The sequence below is a fragment of the Giraffa tippelskirchi genome, chromosome 5 (genome assembly GCF_054371585.1).
Source record: "Giraffa tippelskirchi isolate mGirTip1 chromosome 5, T2T-mGirTip1v1.2.pri, whole genome shotgun sequence".
NCBI lineage: Eukaryota > Metazoa > Chordata > Mammalia > Artiodactyla > Giraffidae > Giraffa > Giraffa tippelskirchi.
In genome coordinates, this window is record NC_137279.1 from 152,433,860 (window position 1) to 152,460,006 (window position 26,147).

Genomic DNA, 26,147 nt, shown 5'->3' on the forward strand with positions numbered 1-26,147 from the left:
TGGATCGGGAAGATCCCCTGGAGAAAGGAAATCTTGCCTGGAGAATTTCATGGAGAGAGGAGCCTGACAGTCTATAGTCCATGGGAGTTGCAAAGAGCTGGATACAACTGAGCAACTAACACTTGGTATTAATGATTCTAAGTTATGGAAGGCAGTGTGAAAAATGGAGAGGACAGTAGTGGAAAGAATGTTAGCCAGAATTAGGCACTTGCATGGATGATTCTTCTAAAACAGAAAAACATTCTCTTTTCAGCTCCAGGACCCACAACGGCAGTATCCTACATGTCAGTGAAATGCGTGGATGTCCGTAAAAACCATCACAAGGCAAAATGGTTAATGCCTTGGGGACGCAACCAATGTGACAAGATCCGAGACATCGAGGAAGCGATTCCAAGGGAAATTGAAGCCAATGACATAGTGTTTTCTGTCCACATCCCCCTCCCTTCCATGGAGATGAGTCCTTGGTTCCAGTTCATGCTCTTTATCCTGCAGCTGGACATTGCATTCAAGCTGAACAACCAAATCAGTAAGTGCACTCTCCCTACCCCTCTCCTGTCTTGGGGAATTTCTCTCTTCAGGCTTTTCAGAGCCATTTATAATAGGAATGAAATAACAGTGTTACTGGTGACAATTATTGACTACTTTCTACTTACTAGATGCATTTCTGAGTGCTCTACCTGAATTAACCCATTTTATCTTCCCACCAGTTCTTAAAGGTGGGTCTTATTTCACTTTCCAGAGAGAAAACTCAGGCATCAGTGAGGTTGCCCAAAGTCAGAAGGCCAGAGAGTGGAAGAGCTGGAGTTCAAAGCCAGGCAGCCTAGCTCAGGAGCCCTGCTCTAGCCAAGTTCCATTGCCTTGGGGCCACAGGGGAGCTCACCCCGGTGGAGTGATTTGAGAATTTCTGAAAGGTCCCATGTTTCCAAATGTCTTTTCTGGTGAGGCTTTGAATTAAGCCATTGCCTAAGAAAAATATACCTGTCAAAGTGGGAACACCAACCCAGGAGCTCCCATTTTCCCATAAAATCAGGTTATTTTTCTAGTTTGCTCAGTTGTGATTCAAGACTCTGAGGGCATGAAGCATATCAGCGTTTTGTGAGGGGGAGATTGGTGATTTTTGAGAGGCAGACTCACTTGTGACATCTGGGGATAGTATAGAGAATCTGTCCATGGATTAGAGCACTTTTTTTAATTCTAATTTTCTTGTATCAGAAATTATTGTGATACATAATTATATTAATTTTACTCCACTAAGGAGTTAGAACTGTATATATGCCTGATTGACATTTTATTTGGAACAGCTTATGCTGAGATCATTTTTCAAAATGTAATTCTACCCCTAATTCATTCAATCTCTTACTTATTAATTCATACTGTTTTTGAGTACCCACTGCTACCACACACTGAACTGATGGCTGGACATGTAGATACATAAGAAGACAGTGTCCTTTAAGGGGCTTACAGCAGAGATACCAGGCAAATAATCAGTCATTACACTACAGTGTCCAAGGTATACCAAGGAGCTGTGGGAGTATGAAGAGAAGGCTTTAGAGCAGAGAAAGGAAAGTCTGCCTTGGCATACACACATACACACACGCATGCATGTGTGTGTGTGTATAGAGGTGAGCAGACAGATCTTTGAGGTGAGTATTAAAGAGTGAAAATTCTGACAAGGAATTGGAGATGAGGGTGGGTGCAAGCGGAAGATCCATTTTCTTTTAATTTTTAAAATTTATTTATTTTAGATTTTTTTTTTTTTGGCTATGCTGCATCTTAGTTGTGGGATGTGGGGTCGTCAATCTTTGTTGCAGCATGCAGGATCTTTATTTGAGGCATGCGGGATTTAGTTCCTTGATCAGGAATCAAACCTGGGCCCCCTGCATTGGGAATGCAGAGTCCTAGCCACTGAACCACCAGAGAAGTCCCTGGAAGAGCACTTTAGCTAGAAGGAGTGGTTGATGTGCACCTGGACCTTCATATTAACAACAACCTGACACATTCAAGCGGTACTTCCTATGTCCCTGTTCTCTTGCCTGTTGACTTGCTTGCTCATTCATCGCTTGTGTAATGCATTTATTCATTCAAACTTACTAAGTCTCAATCATGTGTTAAGTACTAGATACAGAAGATACAAGATTGAAGAAAGCACTAGGGAAGAAATGGTTGAGAAACAGACACTTAAACATACTATAGGAAAGCTAAGTGCTATAATGAGAAGAGTATACAGTTTAATGTTTAAGCTTCAGGAAGGGAAATTTGCTATGAGGTTAAAAACAGAGACTAAAACTAATGTGTATACCTTGAGGTTTGGGTTTTTGTATTCCTAGTTCCCAGAATGTATTCAAGAAAAGGAGAATTAGCATCATTAGAGGAGCCATGGGAAGCTGACACGTGTAGATTAACTGATTTATGTTCTGGTGTGAAGGTCAAGGACACAGTACCCTGTTATCTGGGCTGGTTGTCTGTTGTGTATTTCTATATAATGTTCCCAGACAGACTCCTTACTCCAAGGGTAAAGGAAATGATTTACTCTGTAATAGAAATTAAATAATTGCTCTGTATTGGCTGTATTAGTGCTGGGTAACAAATTATCCTAAAATTTAGCAGTGTAAATCAATAAACATGTATCATCTCCCTGTTTCTCTGGGTCAGGAATTGGCACAGATTAACTTGGGAGTCTCTGGCTGACTCTTCTGAGGTTGCAGTCAAGCTGTTGGTCTGGTCTACAGTCGTATCAGAAGGTTGAAGCCTCAACCGAGCTTGCGACTGGCATCTGAAGAGAGGGGCAGCTTTGTGAGGCTGAGCCCTTTACCTGTGGAATCTGATGTTATCTCTGGGTAGATAGTGGTGTCAGAATTATTGGATGCGTAGGAAATTCCACCATCCATCCTAATTGGTGGTCAGAACCTATTACATATCTGAATAACTTCACAGAGGAGTTGCTTCCTATCATATATTAAATCTAAACATCAAAAATACCTATGTTGATGAGGCTTTAACTAAAACACTGCTATATGTAAATGAAATGTGAATGCATTGTATGTTTTTTTTTCCCCAAGTACATCTTCAGGTTCCAAAATACAATTTATCTTCATTTAGAAAAAGAGTGGACTAAAGATTCTTAAACAACATCCTTTAACTTCTTATAACGTGAAGATCTGTACTTAATAAGGATACACTAAAATTCTAATAATATGCACAACTAACAGTTGCTTCAATAAATAAACTGGAACCATCAAGAAAACCAAATTGATCAAAAAATGCTTATTTTGAGCAGTAGCTCTGATGGGACCTGTTGACTTTAATATGAAAATGTTATATGTTGGATTCGTGAGAATTTTCTTTCCTTAAGTGCATTTTCTTTACCGTTTGCTAATGGACACTAAAGAGGGCATCAGTTAAAGAGGGATGGTATGCCTTTGCTGAGTTATATAGACATATACGTATAATAATATTTATGGGACACAGTAGGTCTAGGTTTCTTCTAGATCCTTATATTAAGGAGTATGTGCAACCTCCTGTCTACTTTTTACATTTTATCATTGTTTGAATGCCTTTCTGATAGCAGTATGTGGGGCAGAAGAAAAAAGATTGGGAATGTGGTTAATAAGATCCTATTATATGTGGATGACTTTCTGTTTATTAAATATTCAGTGCTAGCAATGTTACCTCAAATGGAAGGAAGAGTCAGAACCAATCCTGTTTTTTTCTTTAAGCTTTCCTAGGCAGTCTATGAAATGAGTTTCAGATTTCAAATAAGAGATTTCACACTTGGACTATGACATTAAAGTTAGGATTTTATACACACATGTGGAGTTTTCATGTATCTTTTAAGGGTCTTTGAGCAGACAGAATAATCAAAGGACTATATATTTTACATGACAGTCATTTGGAGCTAAATTGTTTATTCCTTTTAAACTTTCAGTTTAAGATGATACAGGTTTTGGCTAGGATTTGAGATCTTGACTATCCCTCAGAAACTGAACAAGCATTGTCATTCACTTTAAAAACGGGTTATTGTTTCATCAATTCCAAGATTTCATCAGACTCATCTTGAAAGTGAAAGTGAACGTGCAAGTGTTTCAGTCATGTCCGACTCTTTGCAACCCCATGGACTTTACCATGGAATTCTCCAGGCCAGAATACTGCAGTGGGTAGCCTTTGCCTTCTCCAGGGGATTTTCACAACCCAGGGATCGAACCCAGGTCTCCCGCATTGCAGGCAGATTCTTTACCAGCTGAGCCACAAGGGAAGCCCAAGAATGCTGGAGTGGGTAGGGTATCCCTTCTCCAGGGGATCTTCCCCACCTAGGAATTGAACCGGGGTCTCCTGCATTGCAGGTGGTTTCTTTACCAACTGAGCTGTTAGGGAATACCTATGTCTTTGGAGGTGGAAATAATGATATTATAGAGTAATTTATAGTAATACAAGTGTTTAGAGAATGCTTATATTTTGTTTGAGACAGATATTCCATGTTTATTATGCAAAAAAAGTAATCTATACTTGAAAGAGCAATTTTAAACAGAATTCCTTTGATTTTTTAAAAAATATTTATTTGCTGTGCTGTACAGCACTGCATTTGGGATCTTAATTCTCTGACCAGGGATTGAACCTCCATTCCCTGCATCCCTGCATTTGGAAGCACATGGTCTTAACCACTGGGTCCCCGAGGAAGTCCTCCTACTTTGATTTTTTAAAAATAAACATTTAAATAACCTATTATTGTCATTCATTGCTAAGTATGAAAAGTAGTAACCAGTGCAACTTGTAAATGGTGATAGTTTTAAAAGGGCTTTCCTGATAGCTCAGTTGGTAAAGAAACCTCCTGCAATGCAGAAGACCCTTGTTCGATTCCTGGGTCGGGCAGATCTGCTGGAGAAGGGATAGGCTACCTACTCCAGTATTCTTGGGCTTCACTTGTGGCTCAGCTGGTAAAGAATCTGCCTGCAATGCAGGAGACCTAGGTTAGGAAAATCCCCTGGAGAAGGGAAAGGCTACCCACTCCAGTATTCTGGCCTGACAATTCCATGGACTGTAACATTGGGTCTCAACGACATGACCGAGCAACTTTCACTTTTAAAACAATAGTCTGCAAGAACTAGGAAGGGAGAGCCAGTCAAAGAGAATCTAGAGACTTCTAGAGACTTCTAGATACTTGGAAACTGGTTGTTATTGTTTAGTTGCTTAGTCATGTCCGACTGTTTGTGATCCCATTGACTGTAGCCTGCTAGACTCCACTGTCCATGGCATTTCCCAGGAAAGAATACTGGAGTGGGTTGCCATTTTCTTCTCCAGGGGATCTTCCTGATCCAGGGATCAAACCCATGTCTCCTGTGTCTCCTGCATTAGCAGGCAGATACTTTTCTACTAGCGCCACCTGGGAAACTGGACTGCTCAGCAAATGCCAACTCAAGTTGGCTCTCTGTGTCTCATCTGTGGATACTGAGGGCCTACTGAACTGTTTTGTATAGGTGACTTGGGCCTCCATAACTTTTGGTATCCACTGGGTGGGGGTTTGGGGATGGGGGGTGGTCCTGGAACCAATCTCCCATGGATAATGAAGGATGACTATATGAATTCTGAGCAGACCTGTCGAAATCTGTGTTTGGGTCAGTGGTTGACTTTTACCTAAACATTTCAGAGGCATGGGATTAGTGTGTTTGTCAGGGCACAAACATGGTGCTTCTTTAGAGCTGAAAGGACAGAGAACTTCAGTTTTTGCTCTGGAGAGTTAGAAAATGGAGGGAGTGTGAGTAGACTAAAAAATGTGATAAAAATATCAGCCTAAACACCTAGTGTCTGGAATCGTTGGAAAAAAACGAATGTTTATCTATGTGATGGGCTTAGATTGTTCTGTAACAACAAATTCTTTTATTTGAAAATATCATCTAGAGTGTATGTATATCATTCTTTTTATAGTGTTTTATCAATCACTCAATTTACATAGATATTTTTAAAATACAGATTTGGGATGGCCGAAATGGTACCCACTTGTAACATGATATCACTGTACTGATTACAACTAACCTCAGACTCTCTGTGGGGCTTCTTTTGAGGAACTTAGGTGCTGAGACCAAAGAGAAAGGTGTTTTATTTATTTATTTTTTCAACATGTGTCTACCCAGCTTTCAAATTTTCTGTTGAAATAGAAGCACTGAAATTCATGGGCAGAAAGCATCAGGAAGGATTGATCTGTCTTTAGCAATAAATCTAGGATTTTCAGATGTCTAAAAAACTCTTAAGCTGAAGAACTACTGATAAATGGTGTGGGATGGGGAAAGCCAGGGTGTTTATTCTGTTCTTAGGTAATGAAGTCATTATGTTTTGCCTTGAGCCCTATGCTGTACTCTACAACTGAGCATTAAGTCTTAACTTGTTTCACTTTTGCAAATGACTACATGAAATGATCAAATTATTTCTCTAACAAGTGATTTTTCTTTTCTCAAACTGAAAATATTTCTTTGAAACATTTCTAGTAAAAAAAATAGAATGATATTATTACCCAGTCATTTTTCAAGTTAGATGTCTGAGTGTCCTGGGAGAAAATTGCCTAACTTTTTATGAAATGATTGTGCTCTTCCATTTGTGTAACTGTTATAGAATGTTAGGTAGACACTACATGTAGATAATTAGGATAAAGGAACAATCTACTGACTGTAAAAAATGAACTGTCACTTTATCTAAAATGATTAGGGTCGGATTTATACAAGGGAAAAGACAGAATCCTTTTGTGATCTTATTGTTGACCATCAGCAAGAGCTGTGGTTCTTAATTCCGTATTTTCGAATGCCTCTTGGGAAGAGTCCACAAAGAGAGCTTAACGGAGCAGAGGATTCTCGACACCATAAAACTGTAACTGTTCTGATGGAGCAGACCGTTGGTAATATGGTATCCACACAACAGGAATTCCATGCTTCATCAGCTAATCCTCTTTAACAAACTATGTTGAAGCAAGTCACTGAGAAGAAATCTAATTCTACCCTCCCACTCCCATTCCCCCACCTTCCCTAAAAGAGACTTCTTTGGTTTATGACTATGTTACAGTTTCATAAAGAAACATTTCTGAGTGGATAGTTTTTATTACAGGCTAGTGACACCAAGAGTTGTAAACTTCCTTTGTAAATTTCTTTACCTACCCCAGCATCAATGGGGGAAGAAATAAAAACTTCAAATTTTTCCTCTCCTCTCTCCCCACCCCCTCAAAAGAAGATAAGCTGAGAAAGCTCAAAACACACCAGAAAGGTGCAGCAGCCTTAAATGGAGTGGGGTTTGAGGTGGTGAGTAAAGGTAGAGAGGTTGTCAATATTCAAGATGAATTTACCATGGCCAGTCCTCTTTCTTATGGAGTTGTGTTTCCTCTTCAAACCAAGGCTAGAACCTAGAATTTACAAGTATGACTCCGTCTTACCTACTGACTTAGAAAGAAACTAAAATCACAGGAGAGGACCATATTTTGTTGATTATAACCCAGGATAGTGAATATTAAAGACATCATGTTTGTTTACTCATTCATGGATAATCTTTCCCTTTGAGGGAATCTTCAGGCATAACTTTGAAATTAACCTTTGTGAACATGTTTATATTGGCAGGAGGGTGAGAACCTTTGGCTTTGTTTTATTTGGGTGTGATATGTGTAAGCCCATGACTTGGACAGCATCGCTATAAAGCTGTCTGGATCTCTATACTTTCTGGCTCAATGGTTTTGGGTTACGTATTTCGAAATGAAAAAATCCAATCAAGAAACAGAGTTGGACTCTTTCAAAACCTTTCCAAGACTTTATTTACTTTTTTTTAATGTTTATAGTTTGCTATGGCTTCCCAGGTGGCTCAGTGGTAAAGAATCCGTCTGCTGATGCTGGAGACATAGGAGACGCGGGTTCAATCCCTGGGTTGGGAAGACCCACTGAAAGAGGAAATGGCAACCCACTTCAGTATTTTTGCCTGGATAATCTCATGAACAGAGGAGCCTGGCGGTCTATGGTCCATGGGGTTGCAAAGAGTCTGACATGACTGAGCACACATATAGTTTGTTATATGAGATCCCTCCCACTTTCTTCTAGTCATCCATTGATCTATTGGTCAATTTAGCATTAGAATGTAGATTGTGTTGGATTGGTCTCTAGTCTTGGCAAAACACTCATCCATGGTGTTGAATAATTTGTAGTAATTGTTACTAAACATCCACTGTGTGATTGCAGACTTTGAGCACTGGAAGAAAGGTTAGAATGCTGTTGGTCTAATAATTTAAACAAGACTCTATGGGTAGACTTCAAGGACCATATGCGTCCCTGATACTGTGTGAAATTTTAGTCCTATTTATGTATGTGCATTTTTGGAATAAGAGGTATTGAGGCTTTTGTCAGATTTTCAAATGGGCCCCCAAATGTTAAAGGACTAATTTATGAGATGAGGAATCCTTACAATACTTGCCCACTGTAGCACAGCTGGCTGGAGACAGAGCAGGATCTCCTGGTTGTATATCAACCGTGTAGACTAAATATACAGGTCAGTGAGGCTTCTATCAAACAGAGGCCTCTAAGATTCTTGGACAGAATGCGCTGGTCATTCTAAAATGGTGTATTTTCTTTTTTTCAATCTCCCAAGTTCAAGTTCAGGAAATGTAGTGCAGTCTAGAATCTAGACTAGGAGGTAGGCTGGTCCTGTTTATAGTGCCACAGCTGCAGATCACCCACGTGTCTCATTTCCTGCTCTGAGTTTAGAATATAAATGAGGAGATTCTCTTTGCATCCATAACAAGTATATCCTGGTTACTAAAATAAAAGCTTGGTGACATCAATGAAAAATGTGAGCAGCAAAGCCACCACAAGCAGCAGATTCCTTGATGGTGCCCCACTATATATAAGACATTTTGTGCTTTTTTACCTCCTCTTCTAATTTTGGGTATTGTCAGTATTTAAATGCCAGTCAGTCATCACATAGCTAATGTGAGGTTATTTTATGGAAAATCATACCTTTATTTTGGGTGATCTAAGAAAATAAGTAAAATTATTTTCTGAATGATATTTCTGAAAGCAAAAGAAAGTTAGATGGACAAAGAAAATCCTTTGTTATACAAAGCAGAATTTTACTTAAAAAAGTGCCAGGGACTCTACAATGGAAAAAACCACTTTCCTCAACAGCTTCGTACTATCTACACAGTGATGCTAAAAATGGTTTCAGTTCTTCTTTTGCTTTAGTAAGTTAGTGCTCATGGAATTAGTAGGAGCTGCTGCTGCTGCTGCTAAGTCGCTTCAGTCGTGTCCGACTCTTTGCGATCCCATAGACGGCAGCCCACCAGGCTTGGAGGTAGTAGTAATTCTTTGAAGGAAGAGGAGGTTCTAGTTTTTTAATTGTTCTGGTTTAGGTTGTTCCCTAAGGTAATTGTCCATCAAATCTATCTTTCCTGCCTTACTGGTTACTCATATTATGGCCACAAGGGAAAGCCCAGGCCTGACCTAACAGACAAGATTACGTATTCTTTAAATGTAAGGGCTACGGGAAGATAGAAGAATTCAGTGTCTTTTAAAAAAATTGCTGCCACGTAGAAAAGTTTTAATAGATGAAATTGTTCAGTAATGAAAAGGCTGTCTCTCCAGGTAGTGAGCTGCCTGTCATTGGTAGCAATCAAGCAGGAGCTGGTTGAGGGGGCAATCAGAATGATGACCACAGAGATAACTTGCATTTGGTGTTGATTTCTTTACAAAGTACTTTTGTACTAGAGATGCTGGTGGTAGTCTGTGCTGCCAGCCATTTGCTTTGGCCTCATATCATTTTCTTACAGAACTTGTCTATTTCCCCTCCCTCGGAGTGTGGACTTCCATCATGCCTCCTGAATGGGCACCTGGCCGCATGATCAGTCTCTCAGCCATAGCTGATTGGATTAGGATGGGCCCTTGCCCCAAGGGGGAACAATCAGATTCTGTCTTATAAGAAATTGGGGTTCACTATTTCTAGGCTCACCTTCATTGGCATTTAAACTGAAAAGTCCTGAGGGCTACCTGGGCAGCCATCATTCATCACATGCCTGGAGAAGCAGAGAAAGTTGGTTGGCAGAGTGGGAAAACCGGATACAAAGAGAAAAATGGAGATGAAGGACCATGGGGTATAATTACAATCGACTACAAGTGATGAATCTCTCCCTGACAGTTTTCCCTTCCTGCTTCTGGTTCCTCAAGCTTGTCAGCACTTAAGCTTCTCAAGATACCTTTGTATCCTTCCAGCTGATTTCTACTTAAGCTAGTGTGTGTAAAATCCTGTTACTTGCAAACAAATTATCTCTGACGAAGACCACTTTATTTTTATTTCATCTGATCATCTCAACAGTTCTCCCTTATAGAATGAGAGGGAACTGAGGACGAGAGAAGTTAAATGATTTATCCAAAGTCTCCTAGCTGAGAAATAGAGGGGTTAAAAGTGAAAGTGATCTTGCTGCCTTGATCCCACTGAGTCTATGGCATGAATCCATCGATTGTGCCCTGGAGAGGCTTCCCGATCTGAGTGGGAAATCATACGAGATGACCACTAAGGTCCTGTCCACTCTGTGTCTCTTTTGCTGAGAGTCCATGACTCACTTAAGGTTCTTAGACTCTATAAAAATCTCATGAGTATCCCTTCAGCTTTGTGAATCAGTTACTTCAAAGACCCTCAAGTGTGAACCATTTTAGAAGATGCTGTTAAGTGGGGATGGATGCCCTTATGTTAGTGGGTAAACTTAATGTTGAGTGAGTTTTCTTGTCTTTCATTTTGTTACGTGTTACCTTGTGTTCATTTCTAGGCCTTGGGTAGGCAGACAGGGTTGGTGTACTGGAAGTGTATTTTTAGTCTGACATTAAAAAATGTATCATAGACACCAACTCAGGAAGCAGTTTTTAGGTGAGTCAGTATATAAATAACCTCAAAGAGTTTTCATAAAGGGATGGTAGATCTTTTAAATTTAACAGCCCAGCTTCTGAGGCCCCCTTCCCAAAGTCCTGCATTCCTTTAGTGGTCATTTATTGGGCTTCTACTGTGTGCTGGCATTTTTTATTCAGAAATTAAGGTATAAAGATAAATCCTTATCGTTCATAGTACAATTTCAAAAAACCTCATGGTCCTTCTTTGTTTACTACTCTCTATCCGGAAAGAATGAATTTTGAGGGCAGGGACTGTATCTTGTTCATCTTTGTGTCCCCATAATTAGCATAGCCCCAAGAACAGTAAATACTTGAGACGTACTCAAAAGAATTAGTTAGGAGCTCACTGTCTAGTTAGGAGAGAAAGAAACAAAAAAAATCACACTAGTGTGTTCAGTGCTAAGTGTGCAGAATATTCCATGAACACAGGAGGGGGAAATGATTAACTCACTGTGAATACAGTTTTTTAATTGAGCCTTGAAGGGTGGAGTCTTAATGAGAGATGGTGGAATCTGTGACTCTCTACTATCTGTTGGCAAGGAGACAATCCAAGGGCAGTCTTATTTTGTTCTGAAGCCAGAATATTGGGCCAAAAACTGGACATGTCACTTGACGAATTTATGTGACACCTTTGGCAAGTTTCTGAACTTCCTTATACTTTGTTTTCTTTATCCATAAAATAGAGATAATAGTAGTACCACGCTTATTAGGATTGTTTTAAGGATGAAACAGTAATACATATGAGGCTTTTACATAGTAAGTAGACAGAATAAATGCTCAATAAAGGTGAGTTACTGGACTTGAGTAGAGAGAAGAAATGTAAGTTCTGAAGAGAACATAGTAGCCCAGAAAAGGCGGCAGCAGGACCCAGTGTGTAAAACAAGAACCTGGACAGATGCTAGCCACAGGCCTTTCACTACTTAAGGACAGCGGTTCTTAACTTTGGATTTTTGGATTAAGAACCTTGACCTTGAGAGAAAAATGTGCACAAACCCCATACAGATACTTTGTATTCATATTTCAACTGAAGACCTGAAGGTCATCTGTGGGACTCAGAGGTTCATGAATCTCAAGGAAAGAGTTCTAACTTCATGGTATAGGTAGACCTCCTGAGTGCCCGGTTGCATGTTGATCACCAGTGAAGCAATTGGAGAACACCCTGAAATAGAAGATGTGGGAAATTCTCAGCACCCTTAGGAGATTATGTGCACAAGGCATGATTTAATCATATTTGACTGTAAACATGAATATGTAAATTAAAATGTTTGGGAATAGAGTAATAATTCAAGAAGGGAGCAGAGGTATGTGGGAAGAAACCTCTTAGAAGTCTGCAAATGGAGATTATAGAAGTTACATGACCTCTCCAAAGTCATCTGGGTTGCAGCTGAGGAAGACAGGACTAACAACCCTGTTTTTCCACCATGAAATACTGTGAAATGACATGTTGTATGCAGAAGATGGTAAATTCCCTTGTTAGAAGAATTTCATATTGGAGAGAAAAGATAAGGTCCTAAAAGAAAGAGAGGCCGATTGGTGAGTTGCCTTGATGACTGGGCTAAGAAATTTGGAGCTTGATCCTTAAGAAAAAGAATTGAAAATCACATATTTAGTACTGAAATGAAATGTGGAATGCAGGATTTGAGACTTGTAGCTTGTCCTTTGAATTATACAGCAGCTGGAAATCGATTTTTTTTTCCCCCATCTGGACTTCTCACATGGTGGTCTTCCCAACGGGAGGGCATCTGTGAACTTTTTAATGGGAGAAGTCATAAAGCTGGGTTAGGGCTGTTTTCGCACAAGGCTGGCTTCCGAGGCAGGTAAAATCTAACTCCCCTTTTGCTTTTCAGCCACAGACACAGCCCTCGCTGCCACCACCAGCTGAGTAACTCGGAATCTAGGGGTTGCCAGTAATTGTGGGTTTTAAGTCACAGAGGAAAAAGATAAGAGGCGAGCAAGGCTGGTCTTTTCACAATTAAATGTTGCCTCTCGGGCTTGTCTGTCGGCAGGAATCCAAGAGGTCAGGACCCACCAGCCATATTATTTTTCTCCCTGGCTGCCTGCTGTCACTCTTATCCCCTCCTCATTCATGGGAATGAGGAAAAGGTGGGTTGGAAATAAAAAGCTTTTGCTAGCCTACTTTTTCCTTTACGAAACTTGTCGGAAACAAAGCTTTCCGGTGAAACAGACGGGATTCCTTTAGGTAGCTGGCTTGTCCTGGCGACAGCACAAAGGTATTTTTATGGGGGGAAGAAACCATTGTTAGAATGTCTTCTTGTCATTTTATAGTTATGACATTGTTTTTTCTCCAGGACTGCCATGTACTCTGGTATTTTTACATTTGTTTCTGTTTAACTCTTTATGTTAGTCAACATCAAGTTTCTGTCCCTGGTCAGGCCAACTCCATTGCAAGTGCCCTGAAGGCAGGAATTGTTTTACTGTTCTTTGTTTTTAACACAGTGCTGCAAAGGTAGAAGGCAGTTAAGCATCTGGTGGTGTTTTCATTTTCTGTGTTCAAGAGATGTTAGAACTAGAAGGACCTTAAGTCATCATATGTTCAACTTCAGTATTTAATGAAAGAATACAATGTGTAAAGTGACTTACTCCAATTGTACAGCTAATTAGTGACTTTCCCAGAGCAAGAAACAGGTCTCCTCTCCTAACTCATGACGTAATGGGAGAGGCCTGGAGTGATGAAGTCAGGCAAACCCCTGACTTCAGTTTGCCTCCCTCCCACACTGACACTGATGCCTTGGTTTCCTCATTTTGAGATTACAGATAATCTTCTATATCTGGCTGGCATCTAGGTGTGGCTGAAAATGTCTACACATAACAGGCATTCAAAAATGAGAGCTTTAGAGAATCTTTGTTTTATGTCTTTTAAAAATACAAGACCTCCTTTATAAGAAAACACATTTCTGCGATCTCTTCAACATCAGAATACGTAACTTGATTGCTGTTGGTGAAAACAACTTAGAGTGGACAGCAGGCTAGCGGGGCTCTTGGGAGGAAGCAGCCTAGAATGGACCAGAAGTGGAAAGTGGTCCTGCCCACAGATAAGAAAGGTAACAAGTGCCGTGCCTCTGCCTGTGTTCCATCAGTCCTCAATGGGAGGAGTTGGGTTGGCTTGTTCAGCAGTTGTTAAGGAATGCCTGCCGCACCCTCCATGCTGGGCAAGAGGCTAGATAGAGATGTTGGGGGTTGGAGGGGATGAACAAGTCAATGGGCCTAACTTGCTGCAGGAGTGAGATGAGTGTAAATGATGGGAAGCCACACAGTGAGAGAGGGAAGGGCCAGGGGCTGAGGGACAAACACTCAGGAGGACACAGCCCAGGCTCAGTGTTATTCGGAGGCAAGTTTGGGGGAGATAGATGCATGGAAAGATTGACCGAGATGGGGTGGGGCGGGGGGAGTGCCAACATTACTGGAAAGGAAGGAGTCTTTCAAAGGAGAGACTGAGAGAGCTGACTGGGGGGGAAGAGCAGAAGGAACCTGCTCTGAGCATCAGTGGCTTTCCCTGAGGGCTTTGGGGCCCAACCCAGAGCTCTGGTTTTTGGTTATCCTTCACTGTCACAGACATGGATGCCTTCTCCACCTTCTCTGTGGTGTTAAGTCTGTCTATCTCCTGGAAGCCTGAGCAGCTCCCCGACATTGTCCCATTGCTGCCTGAAGTTCAGGGAATGCCCTCGCTGATGATCAAGGGGAGGACCTCATCTGCAAATAGAACCCCAATCCCCACCTGTGTGCTTAGTCACTCACTCAGTCGTGTCCGACTCTTTGTGACCCCATAGACTGTAGCCCACCAGGCTTCCCTGTCCATGGGGATTCTCCAGGCAAGAATACTGGAGTGGGTTGCCATGCCCTCCTCCAGGGGATCTTCCCAACCCAGGGATTGAACCCAGGTCTCCTGCATTGCAGGCAGATTCCTTACTGTCTGAGCCACCAGGGAAGCCCCCCATCCCCACCTAAGCCACACGAAACAAATACTCTGTGCGAATAACACTGGCCTGACTCCAGCAATAACACAGCTGTTGAAACAGCTTAGTCACCAGGGCGATGGAGGTAGTGCGGCGCGGGAATGTGGGGTGCAGAGATCTGACATTTAGCTGGCTGGCAGCCGCCCCAGGAGCCAGCACAGATCTGTGGGAGAACCTCGGAGAGGGTCCGCTTCCCATTCACAAGCATGTCCTTGTTTCTTTTGAAGCCCAACGGTAATCCTCTCCCTGGGCTGGGCAGACTGTGGAAGAAAACTGGGACTGAGGAGAGGAAAACCAAAATGGTTCACTCCTCTGAGACACCTGGTTTCTTTCCCTTAATGATCCATGTTTATTTCCTGGATAATTTTTTTTTTTTTTTCCCTGCTCCAGGCTAGGCAGAGTGTGATTTAGACAAAGGTCGAGTGGGGGGAGGGGATGGTGGGGAAGAGCTCTTATCTAGAAAATGTGACTTTCTTAGCTTTTAGGTATCCAGGTGATGTAGGAAGAAGAGGGCAAGTCCTGGCCCTCCTGCCTGATCTTGCTTGAGCTTCTTCTGCATCTTCATCCATCAGAGCTCCTGTCTGAAGGACTCTGGGCAGATCTGGGCACACAAGCAGGGTTTTAGGAGGACTAATAAACTGCTACGGAGTGACCCCATTCCTCTTCTAGCCCTTTGAAGAAGTGACCTTTGTGTTTTCTCTTTATCCTGGACTACTTCTGCACTGTTTGTTTTGGGAGTTGTTAAGTTAAATTAGCCATCCCTTTCCTCTCCTGGTTACTGTATGAGAATGCAGCTGTCAGTCTGTGAACTCTGCCATCATCTATTTTTAGATTCAGGGTGAATGAAGCCCTCTTCTCTAATTGCATTCGGGGTGGGGGGGGCAGGTAGATTTTCATAACCATCACGTCAGCTGTTCTTCTATACACTCTGTGCACTGATGGCGTCCTGGGGAGAAAGCAAAGAAGCCCACTGTGCGTTTCCCTCCCCTGGCTGTCAGGTTTGTTTTCACTCCACATTTATGTTGATTATGGTCAAATAGGAAAGAGCTGTTGCCACATTTGCTCTCCAGTGTTTTAACACTTGCCAGCTTGGATGGTTCTGATTTCTCTAGCTTTGTCAGGAAATGATTGGTTCATTGTTGAGTTCAGGTTCCTTGGAAAACAGGGACGATCCTTCTGGTGGCATTTACTATGAGAGTCAATAATCTTAAACATACTGAGAACTGTGTAAGTGCAGCGGGCCTCAATGTTTTTGAGATCTCTCTACCCCCTCCTCCCCCCATCCCCGCCCCATCCCAGTCTGCCTTTCACACAGCTGCCAGATCTCTTTGCTTAAACATCCTTCTAAATAAGATACTGCAATGTTCAGAGCACATTTCTTCTCTTTCTCAGCAGATGCTTCCTCATCCCAACCTTGTCTGTTTTCTCTACTCCATCTCCCATTCCCTGCCATATTGAATGAGCTGATTTCTGTGGCTGCACTGTGCTATTTTGTGCTCCCATGACTCTTTAGCCATGCAGGTCCCTCTGCCTATAATTCTTTCTCCTGCTTCCTTACCTAGTGAACTCTTACTCATCCTGTGAGTCAACAGTTAAACATCATTTCTTTTAGATGAGATACTCCAGAAGATTGTATATTCTGGGCTGTGTTTCTTATCCCCCTAGTTTGTTCTCTTGACATCTTATGCTGACAACAGTTGTCCTTTGATATCCCTGGGGGATTGGTTCCAGGACCCCTGTGAATGTCAAAATTCACAGATGCCCACGTCCTTTATATACTACACCTTTATATGGTACAGTACAGTCAGCCTTCCATTTCTGCAGGTTCTGCATCTGTGGATACAGAGGACTGACTGAATATACCTATTTCATATGCACTACCCACATCGGGTAATATTCCTTCCCTGGTGGCTCATTAGTAAAGAATCCACCTACCAATGCAGGAAATGCTGGTTCTATCCCTGGGTTGAGAATATCCCCTGGAGAAGAAAATGGCAACCCATTCCAGTATTCTTATCTGGGAAATCCCCTGGACAGAGGAACCTGGCAGGCTATAATCCATTGGATCACAGAGTCAGACGTGACTTAGCAACTGAAAACTGCCTTCCTTACCTTACTGTGAACAATTGAGGGCAGTGATTCTGCCTTGAAACTAGGTGCTTAAATATATTTGGTGGAGGAAAACATGGATTGAATGGTCCAACTAGCATTAGAGGTTTCAGAGGTATATTATTCCATCTTGGTGGCAGCATCAGCTGTTATGATTTCTCAGTTCCTGATGGACTTCTTTTCTGTCCCTGAAAAGTAAGCTTGAGTAGATTATCAGAGACCTAACATGTCACACCCAAATGAGTGCTGTAGATTTTTCTTCTCTGAAGTCTTACCAGTAATTCAATCTATTCTCTTATCTCTGTAGATGTGAACAGGCATGAATGTTGTTGTTCAGTTGTTAAGTCGTGTCTGACTCTTTGCCACCCCGTGGACTGCAACACGCCACGCTTCCCTGTCCTTCACTATCTCCTGGAGTTTGCTCAAATTCATGTCCATTGAGTCAGTGATGCTATCTAACCATCACATCCTCTGTCACCTTCTTCTCCTTTTTGCCTTCAATCTTTCCCCAGAATCAGGGTGTTTTCCAATGAGTTCAGTCTTCGCATCAGGTGGTCAAAGTAATGGAGCTTCAGCATCAGTCCTTCCAATGAGTATTCAGGGTTGATTTCCTTTTGGATTGACTGGTTTGATCTCCTGGCAGTCCGACGGACTCTCAGGAGTCGTCTCCTCCTTTACCCCTACTAGCCCTCTCAAGCAGAACACTATTGCAACTCCATATTGTAATTCAGATGGAGCAGGAGGAAGGGAATGGTGACCCCCTCAGGCTCACTCTGTTTCCAGTCCTAGAGAGCAGGTGTATTGCTCCTTGATGGTACCCTTGGCCAAATTTGAAGAACATCTTTTTTCTGAGTGTGTGTGTGTGTATACGTATGTGTGGGGGTGGGAGAAAAGAAGCACGCTGTATGGACTTCCCTGGTGGCTCAGATGGTAAAGAAGCATGCTGTAGGGGAAATAAAGTGAATGCCCCCAAAATAGAAGGCTATAGACTACACACAAGTGGTATAGAAATGACGGAGTGACAGAATTTTGGATTTTAAGGCTATTTGGAGAAAGAAGAATTATAGTCATTCATTAATTTGGCAAATATTTAATGATGTTTTGTAAAGACGTGAGTGTTGTAGCTATGAACAAAACTGAAGCAGTCCTTGGCTCTCAGAACCTCAAAGTGGGAGGTGGGTAGGGAAAGAGATACAGGGAAGTAGTCAGTAGCTGAGCTGCAATGGGATACATGTTACAGCAAGGACACACAGGGTACTGTAGGAGCAAGAGGAGAAGCCCTCCATCTGTTTTAGTGGGTGAGGGAAGGTGGGAATGTGTCTGTAGAATTCTAGAAGATGAGCAAGTGTTATTTTGGCATGAGGGGGGATGCCAAGCACTATCTTCAGAGTACTGTCTGCAGCCCAGAGGAAAAGCTCTTTTGTAATATACCCTCTCAAAGAAGGTGCCTAGTAAAAACCCAGTGTGCTAGCAGGGACCGCAAGTGCAGTAAGTGTAGATAACTTTTAGTGAAAGTGAAACGTAAAAGTTGCTCAGTTGTGTCTGACTCTTTGCAACTCCATGGACTATACGGTCCATGGAATTCTCCAGGCCACTATACTGGAGTGTGTAGCCTTTCCCTTTCCCAGAGGATTTTCCCAGGATCAAACCCAGGTCTCCTGCATTGCAGGCAGATTCTTTACCAACTGAGTTATCAGGGAAGCCTTAAAAAAGTAGTCAGCATTTACTGAGTACTTACTGTATGCTAGGGCTGTGTGAGTGACTAGCACATTAGTCCTCACAACCATAGGAGATGGACACACTGTCATCGCCCCTTTATAGAGAAGCTCAGTGACTTGCTGACCATTGCGCAGGCACCAGGTGGCCAAGGTGGTCCCTGATCCCAGGCTGCATCTCTCTGGAGCCTGAACTCTTACCCATCTTCAAGGCTGGAAATGGGATGGCAGGCTAAGGTGACCAGTGTAACAGGCAAGGATAGGAAAGGGGTTGTGAGATGAGATCCTGAGATGCTAACCAGGAGCCAGGTCTTAGTCTTGTATGCCATTTAAGGAGTTTCAAGATTAGACTGAGGGCCATGTGAAGACATTGAAAGTATTTTAGAAATCATCTATCTGACTACAGTGTGAAAAACATACATGGGGCATGTGTGAGTCATCTAGACCTGAGATGATGGTGGCCTTGAATAAGGGCTTCCCTGGTGGCTCAAATGGTAAAGAATTTGCCTGCAATGTGGGATACCCAGCTTTGATCCCTGGGTCTGGAAGGTCTCCTGGAGAAGCGAATGGCTACCCATTCCAGTATTCTTGCCTGGAGAATTCCATGGACAGAGGAGCCTGGCAGGCTACAGTCCATAGGGTTGCAAAGAGTTGGACATAACCGAGTGACTAACACTTTCACTTTGAACAAGTGAGGAGAGAGAGGGAGATAAATCTGTAAGACTTGATGAGCTCAGAGAATGGACTGAATTTGGTGGTTTGGTGGTTTGACTTTCTTTTGTGAACCATGGAAATAGAGCCATCCATCCAGTGGAAAGTAGGCATGCAGGTTTGAAACTCAGGAGGGAAATCTGAACTTGAGAGGTGGCTGATGCCCCAGGAAGAGATGAGACCCCTCAGAGTGAGTGTGCTGAGTTGGAAGGGGGAGGAGTGGGATTTCCCTGGTGGTCCAGTGGTTAAGACTCCACGTCTCCACTGCAGGCAGCTTGGGTTCATTCCCTGGTTGGGAAACTAAGATTCTGTATGCTATGCAGCCAAGAAGCTTAAATAAAATAAGGAAGGGAAAAGAGCTACTCTACAACTCAGTGAACACCAGGATGTGGTTTTTCTATATTCTGTTGTCCTACCAATTCATTTGTTTACAAAACATTTGATGCCCCAGCTACTTTTCGAAATGTATATCCTTTAAGCAGTCCAGTAGGATGCAGTAGGGCTAAGTTATTTAGATATTTTCTAACTGAGAAGATGTCACTTTGCAAAAGGCCTGATGTGAGGAACATTCCACCATGTCCTAGTCATATTTTCATAGACAAGTTACTTCAGTTAGGAGATACTGCTTCAGAATATAGCAAGGGATCATTCTGACTATGCTTAGAAAAATGTCTTCTTACATGTGAAAAATATTTCTCCACAATGCATATGCTTGACGTGATGGGGTAAAAGTGAGACAGGTGAACTCAACTGTTAGTCTGGTTTGTGAAATAATTGTACTCATTCATTTTATAACTACCTCACACCCAGGCCTGTAGGGCATCTTAAAAAAACAGCCAGGACCAAATTTATAATTAGCTGAATCCATTTTTGCCAGACCTAACCATGGATATAGGACAGGGTTGGTTTTGTTATTTCCTTAATTGAAAGCGTCAAGAAAATACAAGCTAGGTCAGGGAGTTTTTGATCAGGGAAAGAACGCTGGCATAAATAACCCCAGATTATATGTCTGCAGGAGGCTGGGAGGAGGCTGGTCTGCACGGCCTCCTTCTGAGGTTACCCAAACAAACCTGGTGACTGGCAGCTCCCCTATGTAATGTGGGAATGTGTGTGAGCATTTTGAAATCTCTAATTTTTTCCCAGGGCAAGGGTCCAGGGAAATCAAGGTTTCTCAGGGAACTGAAAAGCTTTTGACAACCATAAAATAATTCTTTATTTTCTCTTTATGTAACTTGCCCTCCCCCTTTTCCCCTTTATTTCTTTAACTGATCAATAATATCACCTAATCATCACGGGGCTGGATGGAAAAAGAAGAAGGATTTTTAAGTGTTTATATGCCAAATGACTCTGTCAACAGCCTTGGGAAGTAGGTCCTGCTGTTTCTGTATAGCAGAGGTGGAAACGGACTGAATCAAAAGCCACTTAGCTAAGAAGACATAAAGATAAAATTGAAAAGTGGGTCTATTTGGCCCCCACACTCTTTGTAATATCCTGACTGGCAAATGCCTATTTCCAAAAGTGTAAGTAAGAAGCATTCTGATGAATTCCTTGAAGAAGGCTCATCTTTCATAACTTCAGCCTCTCCTCCCAGGGGCCATTCTGACATTAACAGCTGCCCTAGGTTTCTTGGGGTGCTCACGCTGTTTCCTAGCTCTTTGTCCCCCTCCCCCCTCATTTTTGGCTTATGTTGAGGACTTGCTCACCTTTCTGGCTTTCCACTTGTCTTCACAAAACTGATTGGCAAACACTTTTCCCATGAAGGGCAGGATGGTTTAACTCATGCAGAGATAAATGCTTCTTAAGGATATGCTTGGTCTGTGGGTCCCAGTGTGGGAAGGCACAGATCTTTCTGCCTGTAATGGTACTCTCAGTCTGGGTCTGCTCCCACAGAACTCTGCAGTTCAGGTTCCTCATGTCAGAGCACTGCTTCCATAACAGGGTGGAAGTCCCAGCTGTGCCTTTCCACACCTCCCTTCCCAATATTGAGAATGGATTTTCCATGCAAACAAAATGTATCTCCAAAGTCATTTGAGAAATGTGAGGCTCAGACAGCCCACAGGACAACAAAGCTGCTGGTCTCATTTAGGTGTGGAAAGCCATGCATCTCAAATCTATAAATGCCCTAGGCTGATACTTTACAGCTTCACCCCATAGAACTGGTGTAACCAGCATTCTTGTCTTATAGAGAAGGTTCTCTGGGAGCCAGAGGTACTCTTGGCCTTCCTGCCATTCTCCCAAGGAATTCAAATTGAATGCTGCACTTTCATTCTCTCTGTGGAGGTGGGGGAGGGGAGTATTGCCCAAACAGTACCGTAGGAGTCATGAGACCAGTGTTTTATTACCTGCAACATAGTCATTAAAGCTGAGCTTTGTTTCCGAATCCATTGGAGACAGAAGAGAAAGTGATTCTGGTGGCTGACTTCACAGCTTTGCTCGGTTCCTCTGCCAGTGTTGTCCTTTTTCTGAGTTTTGTGCTCCAGGTTTGGATATGGGTTCATAGTGGGAGGTTCCTGTCTCTGAAACCCGGTAACTATTTTGAATTAAAATAGATATGAGACTTACCTTTATATCCCTTATGAAATAATAAAAACAATAGTTAAACCTGTCATGCTTTCAGCACTGATCTAAGAATTTTTCGTGTAGTAGCTGATTTAAAGATCACAAAGTCCTAGGTGTGTGCTCAGTCGCGTCAGTCATGTCCGACTCTGTGCAACTCTATGGGTCGTAGCCAGCCAGGCTTCTTTGTTCATGGGATTCTTCAGGCAAGAATACTGGAATGGATTGCCATGCCCTCCTCCAAGGGATCTTCCCAAGCTAGGGATAGAACCCACGTCTCTTGTGTCTCCCACATTGGCAAGTGGGTTCTTTACTACTAGCACCACCTGGGAAGCCCAGTGTCCTATGAGGCAAGTCCTGTTCCAACAGGGTGAAGAAACTATGAGTGTCCATGGGTGGGGGGAGATCACAGTCCTGTGAGGGGAGGCTAGCAGGTCACTTGAACTGGCCATTCTCCCTGTATAAGAACCACAGGCCATGAAGCTCTAGAAGCTTGAGTCTGATGTTTCTAGGGGAAGCTGAGTCTTGGCTTCTTTGCCTTATGGACAGGAATGATAACATCTGCCCCAGACAGCACAGAAAGTAGGGAGGTGATCCATGAGGATTAGGCAGAGCCTGTGGTAAATTTCATGAACAAGCTAGAAAAGTTTAGAAAGAACTTCACTTGATAGTAAAATGGGAAGAAAAGAATAGTGGTGTGGGGCAGTATGAAAAGTGTCTCCCTTCACCCCAGAGAATGATGTTTTCTTAGCTGACCTACGCAGAGATTTTGTTTCCTTTTGTCGTTTTTGTTTTATTTAAGATATTTATTTTTATTTATTTGGCTGCATTGAGTCTTAGATGTGGCACGTGGGATCTTCGTTGCATCACGCAGGATCTTTTGTGGTGCGTGGACTCTCTAGTTGTAGAACATGGGCTCCAGACCATGCAGGCTCTCTAGCTGCAGCTAGCAGCCGTAGTTGCTTCACTGCATGTGGGATCTTAGTTCCCTGACTAAGGATTAAAACTGCATCCCCTGCATGATGAGGCAAATTCTTAACTGCTAGACTGCCAGGGAAGTCCCTTCGTTTTGTTTTTAGTGAGTTGGTTATTGACATTCAAAAATTGAGAGATGTATAACCATCTGAATCTGGCTTCTCTTGAAGCAGCAGGTCTGGAAAGATAACCTATGATGTCTCTTGAGGGTTGGAGTTGAAAGCAGCTGCCCCTGTACATGGGGCTCTCTCCCATCCCTGATCTCACCCCAAGTTAGGGCCAGATCCACGATCAGAACACAGGTGTCCCTGGGCTTCCAGCTCCAGGCAGAGTGGGTCCCCTTACACTTCTCCAGTCAGTTTTCTAAAGTGGTGCTCTGTAGGTTCTGGCAGTTCCTCTCAATGCTCAGATTAGAGAATTGCAGCCATGCTCCCAGTGGTCTCCTGGGAGCACTGCATGTTTCTCTCCCCAAGAAAGTTGTGTTTGGTCAGAGTTAAGTGGCCTCTGCAGGCTGTGTGCTTGATTCAACTATTAGGTTTCTTTTGAATTTTGTTTCTGCCAACCAAGATAGTAGAGGGTGGTGGGATCTGGGGGAACCAGACTGAGGTGTAAGGCCCCGCTTACTAACATGTATTCTTGGGCAATTTTTCTAGCTGACTTCTTCCTCATAGGATGGGTATGAGGATAAAAGTGTACAGTGTTCACACAGAGCCCTGTTTTTATTAAAGATGTACCTGTTCATATTTTATGACTCATTTGAGGGGCTTCTTTCATCACAAGTTACCCAGTTTTCTTTAAGCAATACAAAAAAGAAGGTTGTCTTTTAAGAAGGTTTCAAAATAGTTCTCTTTCTCATATTACCAACAATACAACTTCAGGCAAGTTACTTCATATCTGAGGGCCTCAGTTTACTTACTAATCAAAAGGAAATACTCATGCTCACTTTATAGAGTTGTTTAGTGAGCTCATTTAAATGAAAGCACAGAAGTCATGAGGGCCCAATAGAGAGTAATTGTACATGAAAACAGTCTTTAAAATTTTTGTTTTTAACAGCATATTTTAAAACAGTTTGGAGATTCCCAACAGGTAGCAGTAACTCTTAAAATAGGAAGAAGGCCAGGAAGCAAGTGTGTCTGGCCCTTTCTCTCCCTGAGGCACCTGCTCTGTAAGGCCCACCCCTAACATTTGTGGGGGTCAGGGCAAGAGTACCTATGAAGGCATGGCTGTCATATGTCTACATATTTTAAAGTAATAAATCACGCCAAAAATTGTTAAGCCAAATAAGTCCTATCACCCAAATGTAACTAATCTACCTTCATGATGAAGTAGAAATCTGGGTTTGAATTTAGGATTCTTGGACTCCTTGGAATTCTGTGTCAAAAATATGATGGACCAGGGAGTGTGGGCTTCTCAAAGTCTTTTCTTCCCATCCCACACAAAGAATATGTTTATGTGTGGACACTCCCCCTCCAAGCTCAAACTCTGTCCATGTCCTCCTACAAACAGCAGCCCTTTGATTACTCATGAGCCTAAAGGTGCACAAGTGGTTGTGTATTGTGTAGTTCCCTTTGGGAGACCAGATTTGGGGAAGTTGTCCTCCTCCCCAGGATGTGGAAATAGGCTCAGAGCTGTCTGAGTATGTATTCTGGATTCTGTATGTATTCTGGATTCCTGAGTTCCTGGGCCATGTTCTATAAATTGGGAGAGAGGTTAGGCTCTTGGTGAGCATGTCCCTTTCACTTCAGCGTCTTCTCATCCGGAGAAGAAGTGAACAGCTGGAAAAGGGCAGACAGAGTGGGACTCTTTATTATTTTTTTTATTTTATGTATTTGTTTATTTATGTACACTGGGCTTCCCTGGTGGCTCAGATGGTAAAGAATCCGCCTGCAATGCAGGAGACTTGGGTTCGATCCCTGGGTTGGGAAGATCCCCTGGAGGAGGGCATGGCAACCCACTTCAGTATTCTGGCCTGGAGAATCCCCATGGACAGAGGAGCCTGGTGGGCTACAGTCCATGGAGTCGCAAAGAGTCAGACACAACTGAGAGACTTTCGTTCATTTATTTATTTTTTGCTGCACTGGGCCTTCATTGTGGTACGCGTGCTCTTGACTGCAACGTGTGGACTTCTCTCTTGTTGCAGTGAATGGGTTCACTAGTTGCAGCTTGCAGGCTTCTCTAGTTGTGCCATGTGACTCTAGTTGCTGTGTGTGGGCTTAGTTGCCCTGTGGCACATGGAATCTTAGTTCCCTGAGAGGGATCAAACCCATGTCCCCCTTCATTGGAAGGCAGATTCTTAACCACTGTGCCAGCAGTGAAGTCCCTAGAGAAGGACCCTTTGAAAGTCTGGGGCTGAGATTCAGGACCTCTCCTGCTGTGTTGTATCTAAGGCCAGTGCTGCCCTGAACCCTGGCCCTCCAAGGAGCTCAACATAAGAACTGATAACTTCCTTTATACCTTTCATATTTATAATATTGAGTTCTGTGGAAATACCCTTTCAATTCTTAATCCCAGGGTTAGAAGTGAAAAGGAGGTAACTTGGTGCCTAATACTCACTCACAGATGGAAGCTCTGGCCAGTTCTTTCTTTGGACCACTGAGGCTGCCAAGCAAGGAGCAGCTGTAGTCATTCTGGCTCCTAACCAAGAGGATACACAAACTCTGATTATTGCTTCTGCCAAGCCAGGCATCACACAGTTTCTTATACAGATTCATTATTCTGCATTCTCAGCCCTGGGTCTCTGCACAGCCTGGTGTCCTCAAGTCCAGAGTCTCCTCCTGGACTGTGTAGAGCTGAGAAGATGGATGAGAACTGGGGTTCCGGTGATTCTGTGTATAGACTTTGACCCCACTTCTGTGTTGTCAGCATCTTGCCTTTCCTGTCTTATGCAATACCTGGTACTTTCCAGTTCAGAGTGGCTTGGGGGTCTATTGGACATATTGGCTCACTTTTCCAAAATATCCCTTCTGTGGAGTTTCAGCTGTGCCCATCTTTGTGGCTTCCAGGAAATCCTACTTCATCTATTTTTCATCTTCAAAAAAATTGTTGCAATCTCTGATCTGCTCATGTCACTACCATTTTTCCCCCTTGTGAGTTAATGGCTTTTATTTTCATTTTCTGTTTTGTTGTTTTGTTTTTTTGTGGAGTTTCAGGAGTGAGATGAAAACACAGGTGGCCAATTCACCATATTTGACTGAGGATTTATTATCTTTAGTTAT

General features: G+C 42.6%; 1 protein-coding gene across 3 annotated transcripts in view; it reads left to right on the forward strand.

Annotated features, from left to right (window-relative positions):
• The window catches only part of WLS (Wnt ligand secretion mediator), a 118,072-nt gene that overhangs the window by 40,973 nt on the left and 50,952 nt on the right, over nt 1-26,147 (forward strand). For 2 of the 3 annotated variants that reach the window (XM_081485601.1, XM_081485602.1), the window contains exon 2: nt 254-526. The exons of the other annotated variant lie outside the window; for it this stretch is intronic. In XM_081485601.1, the coding sequence (XP_081341727.1) occupies nt 254-526 (273 nt within the window). The remainder of the gene's footprint in view (nt 1-253; nt 527-26,147) is intronic. 3 annotated transcript variants of the gene reach the window in all.